General features: G+C 43.3%; 1 protein-coding gene across 5 annotated transcripts in view; it reads right to left on the reverse strand.

The window, feature by feature from the left end:
* Positions 1-20,279, reverse strand: part of MTUS2 (microtubule associated scaffold protein 2) — a 337,757-nt gene that overhangs the window by 28,852 nt on the left and 288,626 nt on the right. For all 5 annotated transcript variants that reach the window (XM_087814433.1, XM_016209452.2, XM_087814432.1 and 2 more), the window contains one exon: positions 17,537-17,603. In XM_087814433.1, the coding sequence (XP_087670559.1) occupies positions 17,537-17,603 (67 nt within the window). The remainder of the gene's footprint in view (positions 1-17,536; positions 17,604-20,279) is intronic.

Consider the following 20,279-nt stretch of genomic DNA (forward strand, 5'->3'; position numbering starts at 1 on the left):
TGTTTTGGCTTATTGCCCTGCCTCCCCCTGCTGCTTCGAGATTGGGAAGAACCCATGTGCAAGGGTGCAGTTCCTTCAATTACAGATAGACCCGAGGGGTTACAATCCCTGGCAACAAATCTGGAGGGAGTCAGGAGCAGCCTGCACAGCGCTTCTGTGGGAGGCATCTGCCAGATGTAGGTGGTTTGTAAAGTGACTTTGGGCAAATTCAAACCAGGGGGTGCTGACCAGAGCTTGTAAGGAAAAGGGAGTCAAAGCACACACAGGCACCGGGATGGCATGGTGGCCTGTGCACTAGTTCAGCAGGATCTCAGCTATGCTGGAGGGCAACAACAGTGCAAGAAGATTTTCAGGGTAGCCTACTTGGTTACCGGGTGTGAAACATAAAAGCAGAGACACCTGCACCTGTGGCATTTCCTGGTGCAACAAGACTGTAGGTGTCCTCAGTAGGGGACATCTGGAGAATCATATCAGAATTCCATCTCACAGCTCTTAAGACAAGTTACAATGTATCTGCAGTTAGGACACTGATCATTTGGGAGAAAAGGCCTAGTCACTCCTGTCGTCTTTACACGTGCTGAGTCGGAGCTCCTCCAGGCGCTGTGGCCAGAACACGGGGTGCAGTGTGAAACAGACATGGGCATGACACTCCTGTGCAGGGGATGAACCCCTGAAGCTGCGGGTCTCCTCATCTGTTAAGTGGGGATTGTGCCAGGACTTACCTTCTAGGGCTAGGAGGGCTAAATGGGGTAATTCAGAGTAAGTGCTTAGCATTGTGCCTGCCTCGATTAGTCATTCAGTATGAGCTGTGGAATGTTTTTGAGGGTAAATAGAATCAATGCAGGTTTACAAATGGAACTATTTCCCACCCTTCCCAAATGCTAGGGTGGGACGAAGCATAAGACACACACGTCACACACGTGCATCTAGGTGGGCCCAGTCTGACTACCGAAGTTCAGGCGCTGGTACTCAGTGCAGTAAAGACACTGCTGCCCGGGCTAAGCATTGTCAGCGTAGTTGGCTCGCTCTGTCCTGCCGTACTTCCAAGCACACGTCGTCTGAGGAAACAGTTATTGCATAAAGACCTGTGACCACTGTCCCAAGTCTTAGAGACTGAGGAACGACTGCTTGTGTCCAATACAAAGCCTGAATTAACTGTGTCCACCTTATGTCACGGGCACAAGGGTGGCCACAGGTGCTGCTTGCCTGCAATGGCTTGTGTGACAATGATCTTCATCAGAATCTCTAAGAGGACAAGTTCTCCACTTAGTTACTGGCTGGTTAGAACAGTATAGTCTGTTTTCTAAAATATAATCAGAGAAGCAAGAGGGGCCTTCATATCACACTAAGTACCAGAAGATGCAGACATTTCTTTCTCTTCTATAGTTTTCTAGAAGAAGGCCTCAGGCAGAGAGGAAGGACAACAGCTTCACTGCACAGAAGGTCTGACACTCTCCACCTGCTGGACACTCTCTATTGAGCACTCCGCATAGGGAATGTCACCGAACATCACAAACTCTTTGAAGCAGGTGCATTTCCTACTCAATGGTCCCATTTTATCTATGGGGACCCTGAGCAGCAGGTCAGTCTAGATCCATGGCTTTTTCAAGGTCATGCTCATAATGGCCATGTGGTCCTGCCTTAAGCCAGTGGTTCTCAGACTGAGTGGGCATCAGAATCGGGTGTGGGTGTGTTGAAATGTAGCCTGCTGGGCCCGCCCCAGAGCTTGATTCCATGGGTCTGAGAATCTGTGTTTCTAACAAGTTCCCAGGGGATGCTGCTGCTGGTGGTATAGGGACCACATACTGATAACCAGTCCTATAAGCAAAGACAGTGCTTCTTAAACTTTAACAGATTGTCCTGTTAAAGTGCATACACTGATTCAAAGATCGGGGTGGAGCCTGAGGGTGTGCATTTAGGACAAGCCCCAGCTGGTCCACAGACCACTGTGTGCATCGAAAGGCCCTCGTGCTCAGTGCTCAAGCCCCCAGAGCCCCATCTCCCCTGGTGTGCAGAGGACCAGCTGCCTTCACCGCCTGCGTCTGGAGCACAGGGCAGACAGTGTCTGTCACTGACCACAGGACCTGCTGTTGCTGCCGCTCTGAATTCTAGGCCTACCTGCTCTCTCTCAGCTGGCGTGCGCTCCCAGTGCCCACACGGTGCCTGCGTGTGCAGACTTAGCTCTGAGGGTGTGTCTTTCTGCAGAGTTCAAGTCCCAGGACACTGAATTTCCTTCAAGGTTCCTGTGTGTGGCTTCCCATCCTCACCTTTTAGTTGGAGTCATACATATATATATGGTGACACCCTGGCCCTCTGGCCCCATCATGCACCCCGGTCAGTAAGGAGGCTGGCACTGCTCACAATCATTCTCTCCTTCCTGGGTCCTTTGTGGCTCCACTTCACTGACAAATGAAGCCCTCATGAGCTCCCCATGCCAGGATAATTGAAGAAGAAACAGGGTTTGGGGAAAGAAAAGGGAAACAGAGAGGACAGCAGAGAAGAAATAGAGGCGTTTGCATTGACGTTTTGATGGGTGGGATAAACTGAATAAAAGTAAATTTGGACCTAAATTCTGAGCTGTTGGGGGCAGGGAGCTGAGACACAAGAATGAGGAGCTGATGCCTGAGCATTAGGGCCACCCTGGGTCAAGGGGTCACCAACAGGCCTGGTCATAATAGGGGAACCACTACCTTTTGGACAGAGAGGCAGACATTAAAACAGAACAAAACAAAAGCACTGTCTCTGAGCAGGCATGAGAGGCAGAGCGCTTATAGGAAAAACAGGCAGGGCCCTCCGTTCAAATGCCTGTTGGACAGCTCATGACGTTGGGCAACTCAACAACAGTTTTTCTGAGCCTCCATATTCCCATCCGTAATACAAGCTAATTTGTAGCAGGGTTATTGGGAGAATTAGAAGCCATGTATTTACACTTCCAGACATCTCGTAGGCATGCAATACATGCAGCTTTCATTATGAATGATATATGCGTAGTCCTCAAGCATCTGGAGAAAATCCCAGGGCAGGAGAGCCTGGAGTACCTCTAGTGAGTAAGGGATGGAAACATAAATTAATTTAAATGTACAAAATGGCATAAAATTATCTTTATTTAATCTGCTGTATTATTTTATTTTAATAAGTACAAAAGTGTTTTTAAGAGTTTTTCTTATAAGCTCTGTCTTCCCAAATAATTTTCCCCCTGTGGCCTTAAGTCCCTGGAATACCACCTCTTGCACAAGGGATTCAGGAAACAAACCTTGACTCCTAAGCACAGCCCAACCCCTGAGGGGCCTTGGTCTGCTGGCAGGAAGGGAGAATCAGATGGATAAATGGACGATGACAGCAATGTGACAACTGCTATGACACTGTGTGTATGGAAGCAGAGAAGCAGAGAAAGGCTATGAAGCAGGCATTCCTCTAAGGCGAATGGCCCTGCTAGGGCATTAAGGAGGTGATGGCCAACTTTAGTTTTGCAGGAAGCTTGGGGAGGCTGGCGGGTGGGGAGAGGGAGAGGCCACTTCAGGAGGAGCCGGGGAGTGGGCAGAACTCCTGCGGAGGCTGTGGAGAGGGGGCATCAGGGGTGCGTCTGGGCAGGCAGACGGCAGTCCCACCACAGCATGCCAAAATGTTTGAATTCTACTTATCCTAAGAATGATATAAAGCCATTTAAGGATCTTTCTTTATCATAGTGTTTTGATTTTTATTTTCTGCATGTGGAAAAAAACCCCAAGCAAGGTGGAAAGGAATGTGGTGAGCAGTAACTTCCCCTCCCGCCTAGACCCCCTAGCTAGGGACAACCACGTTCTTGTCACAGGCAGACATGCTTCTGGTTTCTGATGGATTTTAATCGCCTAAGTGACAGAGGATGGGCCTACGGGCAAGAGGAGAGGTAAAGGGACTAGTGAGGAGGTTTTGGTAAAAGGAGAGACTAAGTCACTACATGAATGAGGAGAGCACAGAATCAGGACAGACTTCCAAATTCTAACCAACGGGACCTGGTGACTCACTGGACATCGAGCATGAAGAAGAGGGAGAGGTGGGGTCGATGATGACCCCCAGCTCTCTGGGTCAGTTTACTCTGTGGATTGTGGGATCAATAACTGAGCTAAAGATGGTGGTTGAGCCTGCTATCTGTCTCCCATCTCCTTTTCTGTCTTTTATTGATAGTGTTCTTCAAGTTGCAACTCAAATGGCTGCCCTGCTGGAGGCTCCATCTTCCAGCCTCCCTAGTAGCTTCTTGTGGCCCTGTGACTCTGCTTGTGTCAACAGGATGTGAAGCAGAGCCACGGGGACATCTGAATCCAATTCTGTAAGGAAGTGGCTTGCCCTCCGCTTGCTCTCCCTCTCTTTCCCTCAGGCTGAAACGTGCACCTGCCCACATCAGCCTCAAACCCACAGGCAGGGACAGAGGCTTTGGGAACAGGGGAGCAGAGATGCATGGCCATCCCTGGGCCTCTCATTTTTGAACTATTACATGAAAGACAAATATCCCTCTATCTTATTTATGCCATATATAAACTCTATACATTGAGAACCTCTTTGTTACAGCAGCTTAACTTGTACTTGAACTATTTGAGGTATATAGGAGAAGTAGAGATTTTGTTTTGTTTTGCTCTGAGGTGGGGAGTGTTCAGTGGGTGGAAATAAAACTGTTTCACCATGAAGAGTTCTATTGCCTGTGGTTCACCAAGAGATGACCTCAAGAGAGACCAGGGCTAGGGATGTGGCTTTGGGAGGGAGTGGCTTAGGTGGTAAAGTCATGGAGGTAGATGAGATCGACAGAGATCATGAAAAATGAGAGGAAAAATAGCCTAGGACAACATCTAGGACAGCCACTTGAAGGAGAGAGACACTTACTTCAATTTTATGTTACAAATATTTGTTAACACACCTGTTTTTCCAACTGACTATAAATTCTCTGGGTTTGTGCTTACAGCTTTCTCATACCTGAATAAAACATCTGGGGTGCTTATGCAGAATAGGTATTCAACATTCTCTTCAGAACAGTGCTTGTGACAATTTTTCATATTTTACCAACAGATGTACTTCCAGTTTTCCTGTTCATGACTTGGCCATCAGAGTCTGTCTTAGGTGCTGGCATTTAGAGGAAAGAGCAGGTGGGCCAGGTAGGGCTGTGGCAAACCTGAGAGAGCCTGTGCCCAGGTGAAGGAGCACTTGCCACTCAGTCAAAAGAAAAACAGCACAATAAAAAATGGGCAAAAGACATTCACAAAAAGAGACATCCAAATAGCTAGTTAGCACATAAGAAGAGCTCAGCGTCACCAATGACCAGGGAAATGCAAATTAAAACCATAATGAGATCAGACTGACGAATGTCAGAGAGAGGGAGGAGGGCGGGGGAGGGGGGAGAGTAACCAAAGAATTTATATGCATATATGCACAACCCAAGGACACGGACAATGGCGTGGAGAGGGACTGGGGAGGGGGATGGGATGGGGTGGAATGGGTTATTGGGGAGATAAAGGGACATTTGTAATATTTTAAATAATAATAAAAAAAGAATAATAAAAACAAACAAACAAACAAAAAAAACCATAATGAGATATCCCTCACACCTATGAGGATGGATAAAACAATAACAGCAACAACATTACTGATAATACCGAATGTTGGCAAGCATATGGAGAGACTGGAATTCTCAAACACTGTTGGGGACAATGCAAAATGGAACAACCATTTTGAGAACTATTTGGCAGTGTCCCCTAATGTTAAACTCACATCTGTCTTCTGACCCAGTAATTTCTCATGTAGGCATTTACATGAGAGAAAGGAAAACATCTCTTTCCATAAGAAGGCTTGTGCAAGGATATTCATAACAGCGAAAAAATGGAAAGAGCCCAAATGTCCATCAGCAGATAAATAAATTTTGGTATATTCATGCAGATAGAACACAAGTCAAAAATAAAAAAGGAACAGACTACTACTGATACACTCAGCAACATGGATGAATCTCTTATGCGGAACAAAAGCATCCAGATGCAAAAGACTCTACACTTTCTAATCCCATTCATATGAAACCCAAGAACAGGCAAAACTAATCTGTGGTGCAGGAAATAAGAAAGTGGTTAGACTAAGGAGTATGTAGAATTGCCTGGAAAGAGGCATGAGGGAACTTTCTGGAGAGATGTAAATGTCCGATATCTTGTTTGGGTGGTAATTACATTGATGTATTCATAGTCAAAGATCACCAATTTTTTAAAACTGCAAAATAGTCTTTTATATTATTTCTTCATATATCTGCCATTTTGATCATCTTAATTTTTTCCTATAGATCTAAGTCTCTATCATTTTAAAAGGATATTTTCTTTGAATGTAGAGTTCCAGGTTGACATTTCCCCCCTTTTATAGCGCTTTAAAAACTTCATTCCACTGCCTCCAGTGTGTTTCTGATGGCGTTAACTGTCATTCACATCTGTGTCCCCTGTATATAATGTCTTTATCTGGTTGCTTTAAAAAACTGCTTTTACTGATTTTAGAAAGAGAGGAAGGGAGAGGGAGAGAAAAAGAGAGAGAAACTTTGATGTGAGATCGAAACATTGACTGGCTGCCTCCTGCACGCCCCCCACCCGGGGTCAAGCCCGCAACCTAGATATGTGCTCTGACTAGAATCAAACCCGCAGCCCTTCAGTGCATGGGACAAAACCCAACCAACCTGAGTCACACTGGCCAGGGCTTATCTTGTTGCTTCTAATATTTTATCTTTTAATTTTGCTTTTCAGCAGTTTGACTATGATGCGCTCAGGTGTGATTCGTCTAGTATTTATCCTGTTTGAGGTTCACTGAGTTTTGTGGGTCTGCAGGTTGCTCTATTAAAGCCAAAAATTTGCAATGTTTTGGCTATCATTTTTTTTCAAATATTTTTTCTCCCCAATCTCTCTCTCTTCTCTTTCTGTCAATCCAATTACGCATCTATTAGACTGCTTAATGTAGTCCTGCGGGTCACTGATACTCTGTTCATTTTTAAAAAATATTTTTCCCCCTCTGTTCTTTTGATTAGATGTCTGTTGATGACCTGTTCTTCTGCAGTCTCCAATCTGTTGTAAAGCCCATCCAGTGAGTTTTCATTGCAGAGATCCTACTTTGGGTTCTAACATTTCCATTAGGTTCTTTTTTATAGTTTTAATTTCCCTGTTTACTCACTATGTTCCTCTTTTTCTAGGAGTGGTTGAATATGTTCATAATGGTTTTTAAATTTTCTTAGCTACTACTTACAACATCTGGGTTATTTCAATACCTGTCTCAACTGACTTCTTTTTTCCTTCATTATGGGTCCTGCTTCTCTGCATGTCTAATTTTTAAAAATTATATGTTCAACATTGTGGATGATACATTGTAGGAAGTTTGTATTTGATGTCTTTCTTTAACATGTATTGGATTTGTTGATAGGCAGGTAAGTCACTGGATTCCTTTGATTCTGTCTGGTGTGGTTTTAGTCTTTGCTGGGGTCAGTTTTTCTTTAGTCCTAGAGAGGCCCTATTCTAGGTCATTATCTCCCTTCCTTATCCCTGGCCTTTCTCATGTCTTAACTGATTGCTCAAGGTGCTCAGGGAGATAGATCTCTCCACCCCAGCTGCTCTGGAATCCCACCTCCTGGCATTGCGCTTCTGGTACCTCCATCCAGCTCACAGTCCTGCAGCAGCCGCCCTCTGTCTGGCCTCTCAGTGCACAGCCCACCCCTCATCTAAGAACAAGGGGGACTCCCCGACCCCTTGCAAATTCCTAGGGCCCTGCTCTGCTCAGCTACTCCTCTTTAGTGGTTGGCCCCACAATTACTTTAATCACCTTGAACTCTGCTATCTGCTTCTTCAGATCAGCGAGATGGTGGTTATTTCCTAAAGCATTTCTCTGTGCCATGGTCTGGTAAGCGGCCCCGGGCAGAGAGCTGGGGCTAACGTGGAACTCACTTAGTGTGCGTCCCTTTTCATAAGAGTAACAGGTCTGTGGTGTCCGTTGCCAATGCTTAAAAACAGCTGCCTCATATATTTTGTCTGTTTCACAGCTGTGTAGAGTCCTAGTTACTCTATTATGGCTGGAAGCAGAAGTCTGGACATGGGTAGCTGGTAAGAGCATCCAGGTGGTTCTAACAGGCTTCCATCTCCTCCCAAGGGGATCCCTAAGAATTAAGGTCCTAGAAAAGCAAGTCATGCAGATGGCTGCCCAAAGCTACCTCAGTAAAATGACATTATTATTTACAGCACATGGTTGATTTTGGACCACTAAGCAGTCTTCTGATTACAATTTTAGCTTTCTAGGTAGATCTGCCTATAAGGAGATCTATTTCTCATTATAAATTAACAAATTGGTATTTTCATTTTCTACATCAGGCTGTAGTAAACACAGTTAAAAGATGTTTCCTTGACAGAGCCACTCTTGGTGTACTAATGACAAAAACAAAAGAAGCTGGACCACAATGACTCCGCCAAGGTCAACACCCACACTTTGCTGCCTGCCTGGTCTCTCCATCTGGGACCATTATCAGATTAACTACACTCTCACTACATGCTTCATCACCAGCTGTTTTTGTTTTTCCTTTTAAGAAAACAGTTGTTTTAAGGAGCTCTGAGATGACGACCAGAATCATTATTGCTGAAATTTAAAAGTCTTTACACAGTTACTTGCAATGCAGAACTGGTCTAGTTATCATCTTTTTCACCAGAATTAACTTCCCAAAGACCTGACATTTGGCTGAAAGACTACAATTTCGGTAGAAAAAAAAGTGTCCTGCATATTACACAAGCATATATTGCAATTTACATATTATTTTGTTCAAATAAACTGCCAAATTAAGCAAACAGATTGACAATACTTGTGAATACCTGCACATGCCCTTGGTGCTATCTGTGGCTATCTGAATGAATAATAATAATTCGTAATGGCATTAGACAAGAAGAATCAGATGTAACCCTGACTGGGTTACAAACCCTCCTCTGAACTCCTAGACCTCCAGTACCTTAAATTATCTGGTTATGTGTCCATCTCTCCAACACACAAGTGTGCCCTGAGGTCAGAGACTGTGTCACGTCCCTGTTACTCCTGGCACACTAATGGGTATGTCTCCTGGTTCACTCATGTTTATAAAATGAAGCAGTAAATGTTCCACATTCAATGTGCTCAGCCCTGGGCCGGGGCTCAAGATACAAAGAAAAATAAAAGGGGATCCATGTATATGAGACACTCACAAGGGGAGGCGACTGTATCTGCATAATTTGTGTGTGATTGTCATTGAAAATACATATTTTGCAAGATGCTCTTCAGCAGTTTTCGAGTTAGATGTGTATAGCATCTCATGTCTTTCTCTTGCTTTTTATTATCTTCCTGAGACACCAGTTGAGACCTTACAAAAGGAGGGCAGCACATGGTCATGGTGGAATGAGATAGGGACCCAGCTCTGCTATTCCTCACAGTTATAAGACATAGGGTTTGCTTTTACTCTCTATAAACATGATTTATTCATCATTAAGGTGGTGGTGGTATTATCTAGCTTACCTTTCTCCTAGGGTTGTTGTCAGGATCAAGTGAAATAATATGTGAAAAGACCTTGTAAACTGTACATCACTGTAGAGTTATGAGTCACCATTTTATGGAGGCAGCTGACTTGGAATTTCAAGAAGCTGCTTGTCCTCAGGATAAGTTAGTGGCAGCCCTTGGTATCCTGAGTTATTCTAGCAATCAATTCAGTCAGGTTAGTTAAGGATAAAACCCACAGATTTAAAAATATCAATATTAACATATATCAGAAGGCAAAACTATCCTTATTCACATAGGAATAAATATTTAGGAGGATCACAAAAAAGATATCTCCACATAAAATAACTAAAATGAGCCATGCTTATAGACATCAAAGAATTTTATAAATATCAAAAAATGTGTTGCTGCCAATTGGAATAAATCATTATCTCAAAGAGAGTAGCAGTTTTGTAGACTTGTAACTGATAATGTATTTCCCATGGCAACCGCACCCAGTCTCTGATACATTTAAGGGAGTTTATAGTTTTGATGTTACTGTGCATGGGTGAGCGCTTGTTCGGGATAGAAACTAAAATGACTTCAGAAATTACATTTACTGAAATAAATCTAATCATGGCAGTCGACATCACTGGATTGAATTTTTTCCAGCTTAGAACAAATATCGTTTCCCTGTGGGAGAGGCAGGTAATTCCCAGACCTAGTCATGCTGAGTGGTCAATCCTGAGAGGAAGGCAGTATGTTTGAAGCTACACTGTCACTCTCAGATTTCTGACAACAGACTAAACCTACTAGATCACACCTTCTTTTAAATAACACTCCCTGTCTCCCCACAACAGAGGTATTGCACCCTCCCTGCCCCTCACCACCTCCACCAGTGCTGTTGCACAACTGAATGACAAGATTCAACTCTGCTGATCAGAGAGAATTTTGCGTTCCACAGATTTTGATATGTTGTGTTTCTATTTTTACTCAAGTCAGCATATTTTCTACTTTGCCTTGGGGTTTCCTCTTTGAACCAAGTATTGGTTAAAATTATGTTAATTTCCAAATGCTTGGAGTCTTCCAGGTATTTTCATATTATTGATTTATAGTCTAATTCTGTTATAGAGGTATAAACATTTTGTATGATTTCAATTTTTTTTATATTACCTGAGATTTGTCTTATGGTTCAAAATATGGTCTATGTTGCTCAAATGTTCTGTGTGCATTTGAAAAGGATGCTGTTGTTGGATGGACTGCTCTAAATGTCAATCAGGTCAAGTTGGTTGATACTACTGTTCAGGTCTTTTATATCCTTCCTGACTTTCTGCCTGCTTGTTCTATTGATACTGAGAGAGGAAAGCTGAAGTCTCCAATCATAATTGTGAGTTTGTCTATTTCTCATTTTAGTTCTACCAGTTTTTGCTTCATGTGATTTGAAGCTATATCATTAGGTACATAGATATTTAGTATTGTTATGTATCTTCAGGAAACTGATTCCTTTATCATTATGTAATGGCCATCTACATTCCTAGTAATATTACAGATCTAAAGTTTACTTTGTGTGACATTAACATAGACACTCCAATTTTTCTTTTGATTGGTGTTAGCATAGTACATCTTTTTTTCCTATCCCTTTACTTTAAAGTTATCTGTTGTTATAGTTGAAGTGGGTTTAACTGGTGCCCTTAGAAGAGATATTTTTATAAATCAGGAAATGCCCATTACTTTTATGACCCCAAGATTAGTTATTTTTTTCTAGGGTGTCTTCTTAGTTTTTGCATCTTGACTCAGCTTTTTTAAAGCTACGGGAGAAAGGGAGATAGAAGAATCTAATTTGAGATAAGGGAATTAATACATATTAATCCCCCTCTATTCTGCCAAATACTCTGCTAGATCCTTTGCTCTCATCACAGACTGTGACAGAACTATTTTCCCCAACTTATGACAGGGCAATTCTGGCCCAATAACACAGGCTGCTGGTAGCCCCCCATTTCATTCTCCCCCTCTTCCAAAGCAATACAATAATATCTGGGCACGATATTAGAGCACATTTCCCAGTCTCCTTTTTGATGAAATTTGCCTTGTGACTTAGTTCTGGTCAATGAGATCTAAGATGAACTGTAGTTCCTGGAAACTTTCCCCCACAGAGAGCTCTGTTTCTTTGTTCATTCCTTCCTCCATCCTACTAGCTTAAATACAGACGTGAGACTGTAGCACCACTGCCCCACTGGACCATGAGGAAAAGGGCCACAGTCTTGGGCGGTGAAACAGGGAGCTGTAAGAAGCCTAGGCCCCTGTGCACTCTGTGGAGCAGAACCATAGCTGCCCCTGGGTGTTCCTCTTGACTTTTATGAGAGAAATAAAAATGTACCTTGATTAAGCTACCACTATTCATAGAGTTTGTTTTTTGTCCCTGAACCCAACCCTAATGGATTAGTCTAGGATCAGTTAACATCATAAGTGTTATATAATCACACTCTACTCCATGTTTGGACAGAGTCATACCAACATCTTTTATTGTTTTGTGTCAAAGTCATATAGAATTGGGAGAAAAGGCTATTTTATTTGTTTATCTGATTTTTCAATTTACTAAATTAAAAATTATAAAAATAATTTGGTGGTGGAGATGGGATGCCATGGAAAACATACATACTGTGTGTAGAAGACCTAGACTTGGGTTAAGATCCAATTCTGTCCCATACCAGCTGTATGCTCCTAGGGAAGTTGCTTAATCTATCTGAGCCTCAACTTCCCATAAAATAAAGATACCAAGACCTACTTCATTGAGTTGTTGGAATGAATAAATAAAATAAGGAGTTATGACCATAAAATTGGAAGACAAATTATATGTATAACCCCGAAAGGTAAAATCATCTCACAAATATACTTACAGAGGTGCTTGTGTGTATGTGTGGGTTGCTAGTTATAAATGAGAATAAATTTAAAAATCCATTCTAGTTAGTAACTTACAAACATAATAAACAACAATTTGTGGTGTATTGCCTCAAACGGAGATTCCTAGCGTACCTTCATTTCGAAGCTTTCAGAATTCTTTAATATCTCTTATTTTATATTATAGAACATCCAGGTTTTTTGGTTTTTTTTGTGTGTGTGTTTTTTTTTGCTTTGTTTCAATAGACTGACTTTAATCAAAATGTGGATTTAACCATTTAGCTTTCTGTATAATACCCAGAAACTGCCAGAATGAATACTTTGTTCAAAACTGCTTTCTGTTTTAAAACTATATTTCATGCTAAGTGGTTTTTGTTTGTTTTAATCTTGAGGATATATTTTCCATTAATTTTAGAAACACTGGAAGGTGGGGGGGGGTGGGGAAGAAACATTGATGTGAGAGAGACACTTCGATTAGCTGCTTCCTGCACATGCCCCGACTGGGGCAGGGATCAAACCTGCAACCCAGGGATATGCCCTTGACTGGGCATTGAACCATCAACCTTTTGGTGTTCGGGCCGATGCTCTAACCACTGAGCAACACTGACCAAGGCTCATGCTAAGTGTTTTTAAAGTGTTCAGCAGAGATAAAAAGAAAAGTCCACATTAAGTCTGAAGCTGGCAGAAAGATAAAAACCCAATGGACCTGGCTTGGGGTGGGAAGTCAGAGTACAGGTGGTAACAAATTCAAAAGAGGAAGGGGGTAGAGAGGGTGACAGAAACCACATATGAAAACAGAAGACAGCCTTGTCCATCAGCCTTGGGGACTGGGGGCAGTGGCAGGTAAATAAGACCAGGAGGAGGATAGTTGGGTGACTAAGAACTTTAAAGACAAGAGGAAATTTCACACCAAATTCAGGTAGTCGTAGTTGTGAGCATCCTGGAGGAAGGAATCTGGCAGGAGGCGTGTAGTGGAGTTAGTGCTGGTCCAGCTCAAGTCTGCATGTACATCTCAACAGGACTTCTGGCTGGCTGGGGAACACCAGGGCCACCAAGGAGTGTAAGCCAGAGGCTCCATCTGAACCTAGCTATGCACTGCATATGTCTTTCTGTCCCGTATAATTCATCTAATTCATATTTTTTTAGGCTCAGATTTTCTAATACAGCAGTTTTGCTGGAGAGAGGATCATAAGCATCCACCTGATGCAGTTAACAGCTTGAAGCCTAAGGTCTCAAAAGGAAATCTGCTTGTAGGAAGAACATCTTATAAATCTATTTCAACATTTACACACGTAAGAGCGAACCTTCACTTATTCAGTATTTGACTTCCAATTTGAGGAATGACACTATCCAAAAATCAAGGCTCACATTTCAAGAATTACATTTTCTGGAAAATTCTAAAGTATGATAAAAAATCAAATATTAAACCTCTTATTAGCGTTTTTGCTTCTCCTTCCCTGGATGTGTTACTGGATTCTGGTTTCCTAGAGATCTGCTGTGCCTTTCACCCCTCAACCACTGGAGCTTGGGAAGGCTTTTCCAGGGACAGACCCAGTGAAGGCCAACTCCAAAGACAAGGCAAGAGCCATCATTCCTGGAGGGTGACTTGAAGATGAGAAGCTTTCAAGGGGATGACCAGAGATTTCTGTCTTCATAGGACAGGGATGAGGAATGTCTGGCCCGCAGGAAGGCCTGAGAAATCATTTGGTCTAGCTCTGCCAAGTGCCAAGGCAACCACAGGCAGGACTCGAAATTCAATAGATCTAGGAGCTTTTCTCATAGCTAATTTTTAAAAAAATATATGTCTTTATTGATTTCAGAGAGAGTAAGGGGGAGAGAGAGAGATCGAAACATCAATGATGAGAGTCACTGATCGGCTGCTCCTTTGCGCCCCCTGCTGGGGATCAAGCCCCCAACCCGGACATATACCATGGTTGGGGAATCAAACTGCGATCTCCTGGATTATAGGTCAATGCTCAACTCCTGAGCCATGCCAGCTGGGGATAGCTAATTTTTCAGTTGATTATTTTGTATGGCCTGCGAATACTGTTATAAATATTCAAATGGCCCTTGACAGAAAAATGGTTTCCCACCTCTGCCATAGGGGATACAACATAACACAACTGACAACAATTTTCAGCCACTCCCCAAGGACTCTACTCTTGAACCACAAAAGCTCCATCCCAAACTACACCCTGGTACGTATTTGGACATTATCTCTCTCTTCTCAGGGGTGTGTGTGTGTGTGTGTGAGAGAGAGAGAGAGAGAGAGGGAGAGGGAGAGAGAGAGAGAGAAATTGATTTAATTTTCTCTTTATATGGCAACTCTATATACAATGCGATTAAATCCACCATAATCTTTTACCTTGATTTTTACAGAATAAATATCAAGGACATTTCACATACAGATGAGGTTAGAACAAATGTCAAATCCTATCAAAACTATTGGTCCACACTTTTGAGACTATATTCCAGGAAAATAATAGAAGAGGAAAAAAGTAATTTGCAAATAGTACATTTGTTGTTGCATAATAGCAAAAAGTGGTAAAAACCCAAATAATCAAAGGGGAAGAGTAGCCTACTCTAATTTATCAGAATCATAGAATGTTTTAAAACTATTAAATGTCAAGCATGGAAAGCTTTTTTGGAACGTGAAAAGGGGGATGGGGAGCAACTGCTTTTCTTTTTGTAGGTGTGCAGACCGAGTAATACCTGGAAAAGGACCGTGGCAGCCACTGGTCCAGGGCACACGCGCGGGGGCAGCGGGCTTCGCTGTGTGCTTGGTAACGATGCTCTTCCCCTTCCTACACGCATGCACCCAAACCTCAGCCATCCGACAAGGCCCGCCTCAGAGAGTCACTCTTCCACGGAGCCTCTGGTTGTAAGCTCGAGGGCATGAGTTGAGTCTTATTCCCCATCCCTGGTAGGGGTAGGTACACAGTGCTGGGTCACAGCTGGCCCACACGGCGCCTTGTGCAAAGAAAAAAAAGTGCTCCTGCACTTGGGTGGCAGCAGCCCCATGCCAACTGGGGCACACTGGGGCTTCACTGGGGCTGCGTGTTAGCCCCCGTTTAGAGAGGTGCCCTGCTGCAGGCTACAAGCTACTTTTTGTAGCTTCTTACCCTCTGCCATGTCTGAATTTACCACCTTTAGAAATTCCTAATTTTTATTTAGAGATAGGCTTGACCATCTCTCTTTGTCTATGAGCATCTGCAGGTCAGGTTTGTAAGCTTAATGCTGTTTTCCTCTCAAGGGAATACATTTCAGGTCAAGACACCAGAATTTATGGACGTTAGTTATTGTTGAGCCCGTATGCCCCTGGCTTTCTTCTCTCACAAATGCAGTCTCTGCAGTGGCTCAGGTGCTTGCCGTTGAAGTATCCGCTGGGGCTGGAGGCTGGGCTGAGTGGCCCAGGCTGTGAGGCTGCGGAGGCCATCCGCCCTCCCCCCACCCATGGCTTTTTCATTTGGCAGGCGATTTCTGCTTCTATTCTTAGCACTAATGCAGAAATGAAATAAGACTTAAATACAAAAAACCCAAAGTAATCTTTGTGTGGTTCTTGCTGCATTCAGAGCTCCTGGAAAAGACAGAGGGAAGCTGCAGTGGGTTTGGCCCACCATATCCAGCTGGGTCAGGGTGCACCCCCCCATACCTGAACCTTGGCCAGAGGGGTGTAGGCATCTCTCTGGGGAGGGATTCAGCCTAGAGTGAAAGATTTTCCCGTTTTTGGATGGAAGGCTCTATAAACCCAATAGTTATGAGAGTCACCCTTACAGGCTCCTTCCTCACCAGTATCTTCTTTATCTGACTTTCCTCTTTATGAAGGGGAACAAGGGACAGAGAGGTTAGCCCACTCACCCTATGTGACCAGATGGGTCACGTGCCTCCAAAGGCCATGCTTGGAACCACGCAAGAACTTACCCACTTCATGGAGAAGCATGCGCCCTGTGGACCGTGGCTTCCTAAGAGCATCCCCACAAGCTCTGCCTTGCCACTCCTGGCAGCCTCTTTCAGAAAACCTGTGTCAGGTTCGTCCCTGGGCTCCCCACCCAGCGTGGCCCAGGTGGAGGCTCCCTGCAGCTAAGGCTGGGAAGAACTGTTATTTCCTGCTTACCCACAGGGGCCCCACTCTCCTCAGAGGGGAGAAGAGGCCATTGCTGACTCCTATTGATGAAAAGAAATCACAAAACAGTGAAGAAAAAAAAATTTAAGTTAAAAGAAAGGGGGTGGGAAAGTTATGTTTGCACATCACTACCCTGTCCTCAAGGCCAGGTTTTCCCAAAATGTCTGGCCTTCAGACTCAATCCCACATGCATGGTTGGCCTGGAGGGAAAGGTGCTGGGATGGCTCGGGCTGTTCTGATCCCTTTGCTCTTGGCAGGAACCACACCTACAGAGCAGACTGTTCCCAGGACCCCACGGGTGGAAGACAAATGCGACTGGAAAGAGAAGAGTAGCAGGCCAAGGGGAACTGGCTGTTTATTTCACCTTTGCTGACTGCTTCTGGGGGAAAGAGAGTAACAGGTCCTCAAGAGGGAAATGGGATCAAGAAAGAGAAGCTAGCAAATACCTGGGCTGATCTTTGGCTTCAAGTGAAAGCTTTGGGGTCTGGGGACTGCTGTTTGTGAGGTCTCTTATGGCTCAGACTGAGCACCATTCTATCAGCAGAAGAGCAGGAGTTTCAACATGAATCTCAGATTTTAATCCACCCAAATTTGTGCTATTGACCCTGTGCTATAACAGAGAGTTTTTCGGGGCAGGGCACACAATGGCAGGCAGCCACGGAGCACCTGCATCTTTCAGAGAGCCCCTCGTGTAGCCCACCACAGCGGGGCTGCTGCTCTTGGCAGCTGCTCTGCCTGCCCAAGGGGCGCCTAAACGGAGGGCTACTTGTCACAGCACAAACACAGATGGATGGATGGGCTGCCATCTGCGAGAAGCAGAGTCAAGGTCTGATTAGCTCCACCGTGCATTGCTGTCTTTATAACCACAGAGACGTAAAAATTATGGCTCCCTGCAAGGCTGCAACGGCCCCCTGCTGTGTGGGGTATGCCACTTCATTTGTCTAGGCAGGTTTGCTCTAGCTTATTGCATGAGACATAATTGCTTTTGTTACACAGTTACAGGTATCAGGAAAAGACATTCTGCACGTTCCTCATTTTCAATGCCCTACTTACCAACTTCATCCCTGATGTTTGCAAGTTCGATTGACAGCTCTTTCTCTTTCACAAGGGCACTTTCATTCTGAAAAAACAAAACGGACACCGAAAGTCCCCTAGTTTTATGCTAGATAAGCACTTTCACATGGTTAATTAATGAATCATATGAAGCAAATATTTATAAGCCTAACCCTTGAGAAGAAAATTTTCTCATTATATAAGCATATGGAAACTTACAAAGCCAAGTCTGACTCATTCACTTGGATCACACTGAAAACGCAAAGCTTGCAATATACTATTAACAATGTCCGTGGTTGTGCTTTTCTCCATATCGCTCTTGTACAGATCATCCTTCAATGCTTCTTTGCATATCTATGTCCTTCACATTAACTTACTGTCATATATTATTATACATTGGTACTTATCACTATTATGAGGTTTTGGACCATGAAAATATCCACGTCATATTGCTCTGAGGGGCAAATGCTTATTTTACCAACCGTCCTCTTAAACTTACCTTTTTATGCAAACGGGCACGGTCAGCTCCCTAATTAATAATGAGCACAAAACATAACATAAAACATTTCTCTTTCTAATAAGACCAACAACAAAACGTAAGGCTTCAGAGTTGTTTTGGGTTGAATTCTGTATCAAAAGAAGGAATAAGAGGAAATCTCACACTTGAAGTGTCATTTAGTGCAAAGAACATCATTTGTAACTAAATAACTGCTAAGTTGGTTGCAAATCAATATATTTTGTGACATAAAAGAGTAGTTGAAGCAATGCTGCATATATAGTCTTTGTTATTGAGCCAGCATAAACATTTACCTTTCTTATGATTTTATTACTACTATAATAAGTAAGAAAGAAGTGCCATAGAAATTCTCTTCAAGAGAGGGATCCCAAAAATATAAAGCCTCTGTCATTCTGTAGAATGTACTCCCAAAGCAGGCATTTCTAAAGCGGGGATATTGGCAAAATGTGTACCAAATATCTAACATGAAGATCATCAAGGCCTTGTGAATGTTCTTTCTTTATTAATTCCCTTTTACTTTGATTTTAGCACCTCCAACGAACCTGTGCCAAATTTGAATAGACAGTTTTTACAACCTTGTTTCTGTGTCTGCTGTGTTTTGACCTGGGTAACACATGCATCACTTTGGGTTAAGGGAGGGTCTCAGGTAATCCAAAAGGCATTTGCTAGGCAAAGTCATCATTTCATAATGCCAAAATAAAACTCTATTTTCAGAGTAAACTGAGAGCTATTTTAGTCCCAGGCACCAACAGTTATTAGCTCATGGTTCTCTTAGGAACAATATAGAAATGATACATCCTTTGAGGGACAATGGGCCCCATCTCATTCATGAAGCTCTCTCCTCCGATCCCAGCCGAGATCATCCTTGCCTCCCCTGAATTAAAGGCTAGAGACTCCACTTGGGGGGGAGGGTGTTTTCCTAATCCTTAAGCAACGCTGCTTCTAATGCCATGCCTAATGCACAGGGTTGTCACGAGGGTTAAATTAATATATGTGAAGTAGTTAGAATTGTGTGTGGCACTCACAAAGCTCTCTACAAGGGATAGGTGTTATTATAACTCCATTGTTTCCTTTCTTTTATTTGTAACTGGATAACATCCTATAGATAATGGGTGCTTTTCAAATTAACTATCAAAATGTATTTAACATTGTTATACCAATCTTATACTCTGTTTTTAATTTATTATTATTATTATTTTAAAATATATCTATTGATTTCAGAGAGAGGAAAGGAGAAGGAGAGAGAGAGAAATATCAATGATGAGAGAGTCATTAATCTGCTGCCTCTTGCATGCCCCTCACTGGGGATCGGGCCCGCAACCTGGGCATGTGCCCTGACCGGGAATTGAACCCCGATCGCCTGGATCCTAGGTCGACGCTCAACCACTGAGCCACACCCAGCAGGGCTGTTTCTAATTTTTTATTTTTTATATTAATTAATTAATTAATATATATCTAATTTTTTAAAAGCACCTTCATGCCTCTGCCCTGACTCTAAGTTCAAAGACAGAATAAAACAGGGAACATATTCTAATCAGACTGGTCACTGGAATTACATGCTCGTTCTATACAATATGTCCAGCTGACATTCAACGTGGTACTACTAGCTAAGAAAAGCTGATATTCTGGAGAGGGTAAAGTTCAGTATTTACCCAACAATAATCTTAATCTAGAGAAGAAAACTAGCTTGTTTCTACTACCAAGAATAATTTTGAACATTAAAATTCTTAGTTCTTAAGCAGAGCCAGGGGATCAAAACACCGTACTTATCAGACCAGAAGCGTCACTAAGATACTCACTCTCGGATTGCGGAGAGGGGCAGAAACTGAGAGGAGGTCGGGCAGTGAACAACCAGGACCTCACAGAAACAACAAAACCAACTTGTATTTCTAACTCAAAGCCCGTATTTCCCTCTGCTCCAGGTAGTAGCCTTGGAAAAGAAGCCTCGAGGGGAAAGTTAGCATGCCTGGGGATCTCCCTGTCATAAGAAATCCCTCGACCACAGGAGAATCAGAGGTTTTGGGAAGGAGAGGCCTGACTGTGCTCAGCAGGGAGGAGGGCGGGCCTCAGCTCGAGACAGTGCTGACTACAGTGGAGACTGTCAACGAAGACTCTGGGACTTGATTGCTCTGGTGAAAAGCTAAATCTGATACCCGGGGCCAGGCCTGCCCGACTATCTTTGTTGTAGGAGAAACACAAGTGAGAAGCGGGATGACCCATCCCACC

This window comes from Miniopterus natalensis, chromosome 2 (assembly GCF_054644295.1).
Source record: "Miniopterus natalensis isolate mMinNat1 chromosome 2, mMinNat1.hap1, whole genome shotgun sequence".
NCBI classification, from domain to species: Eukaryota; Metazoa; Chordata; class Mammalia; order Chiroptera; family Miniopteridae; genus Miniopterus; species Miniopterus natalensis.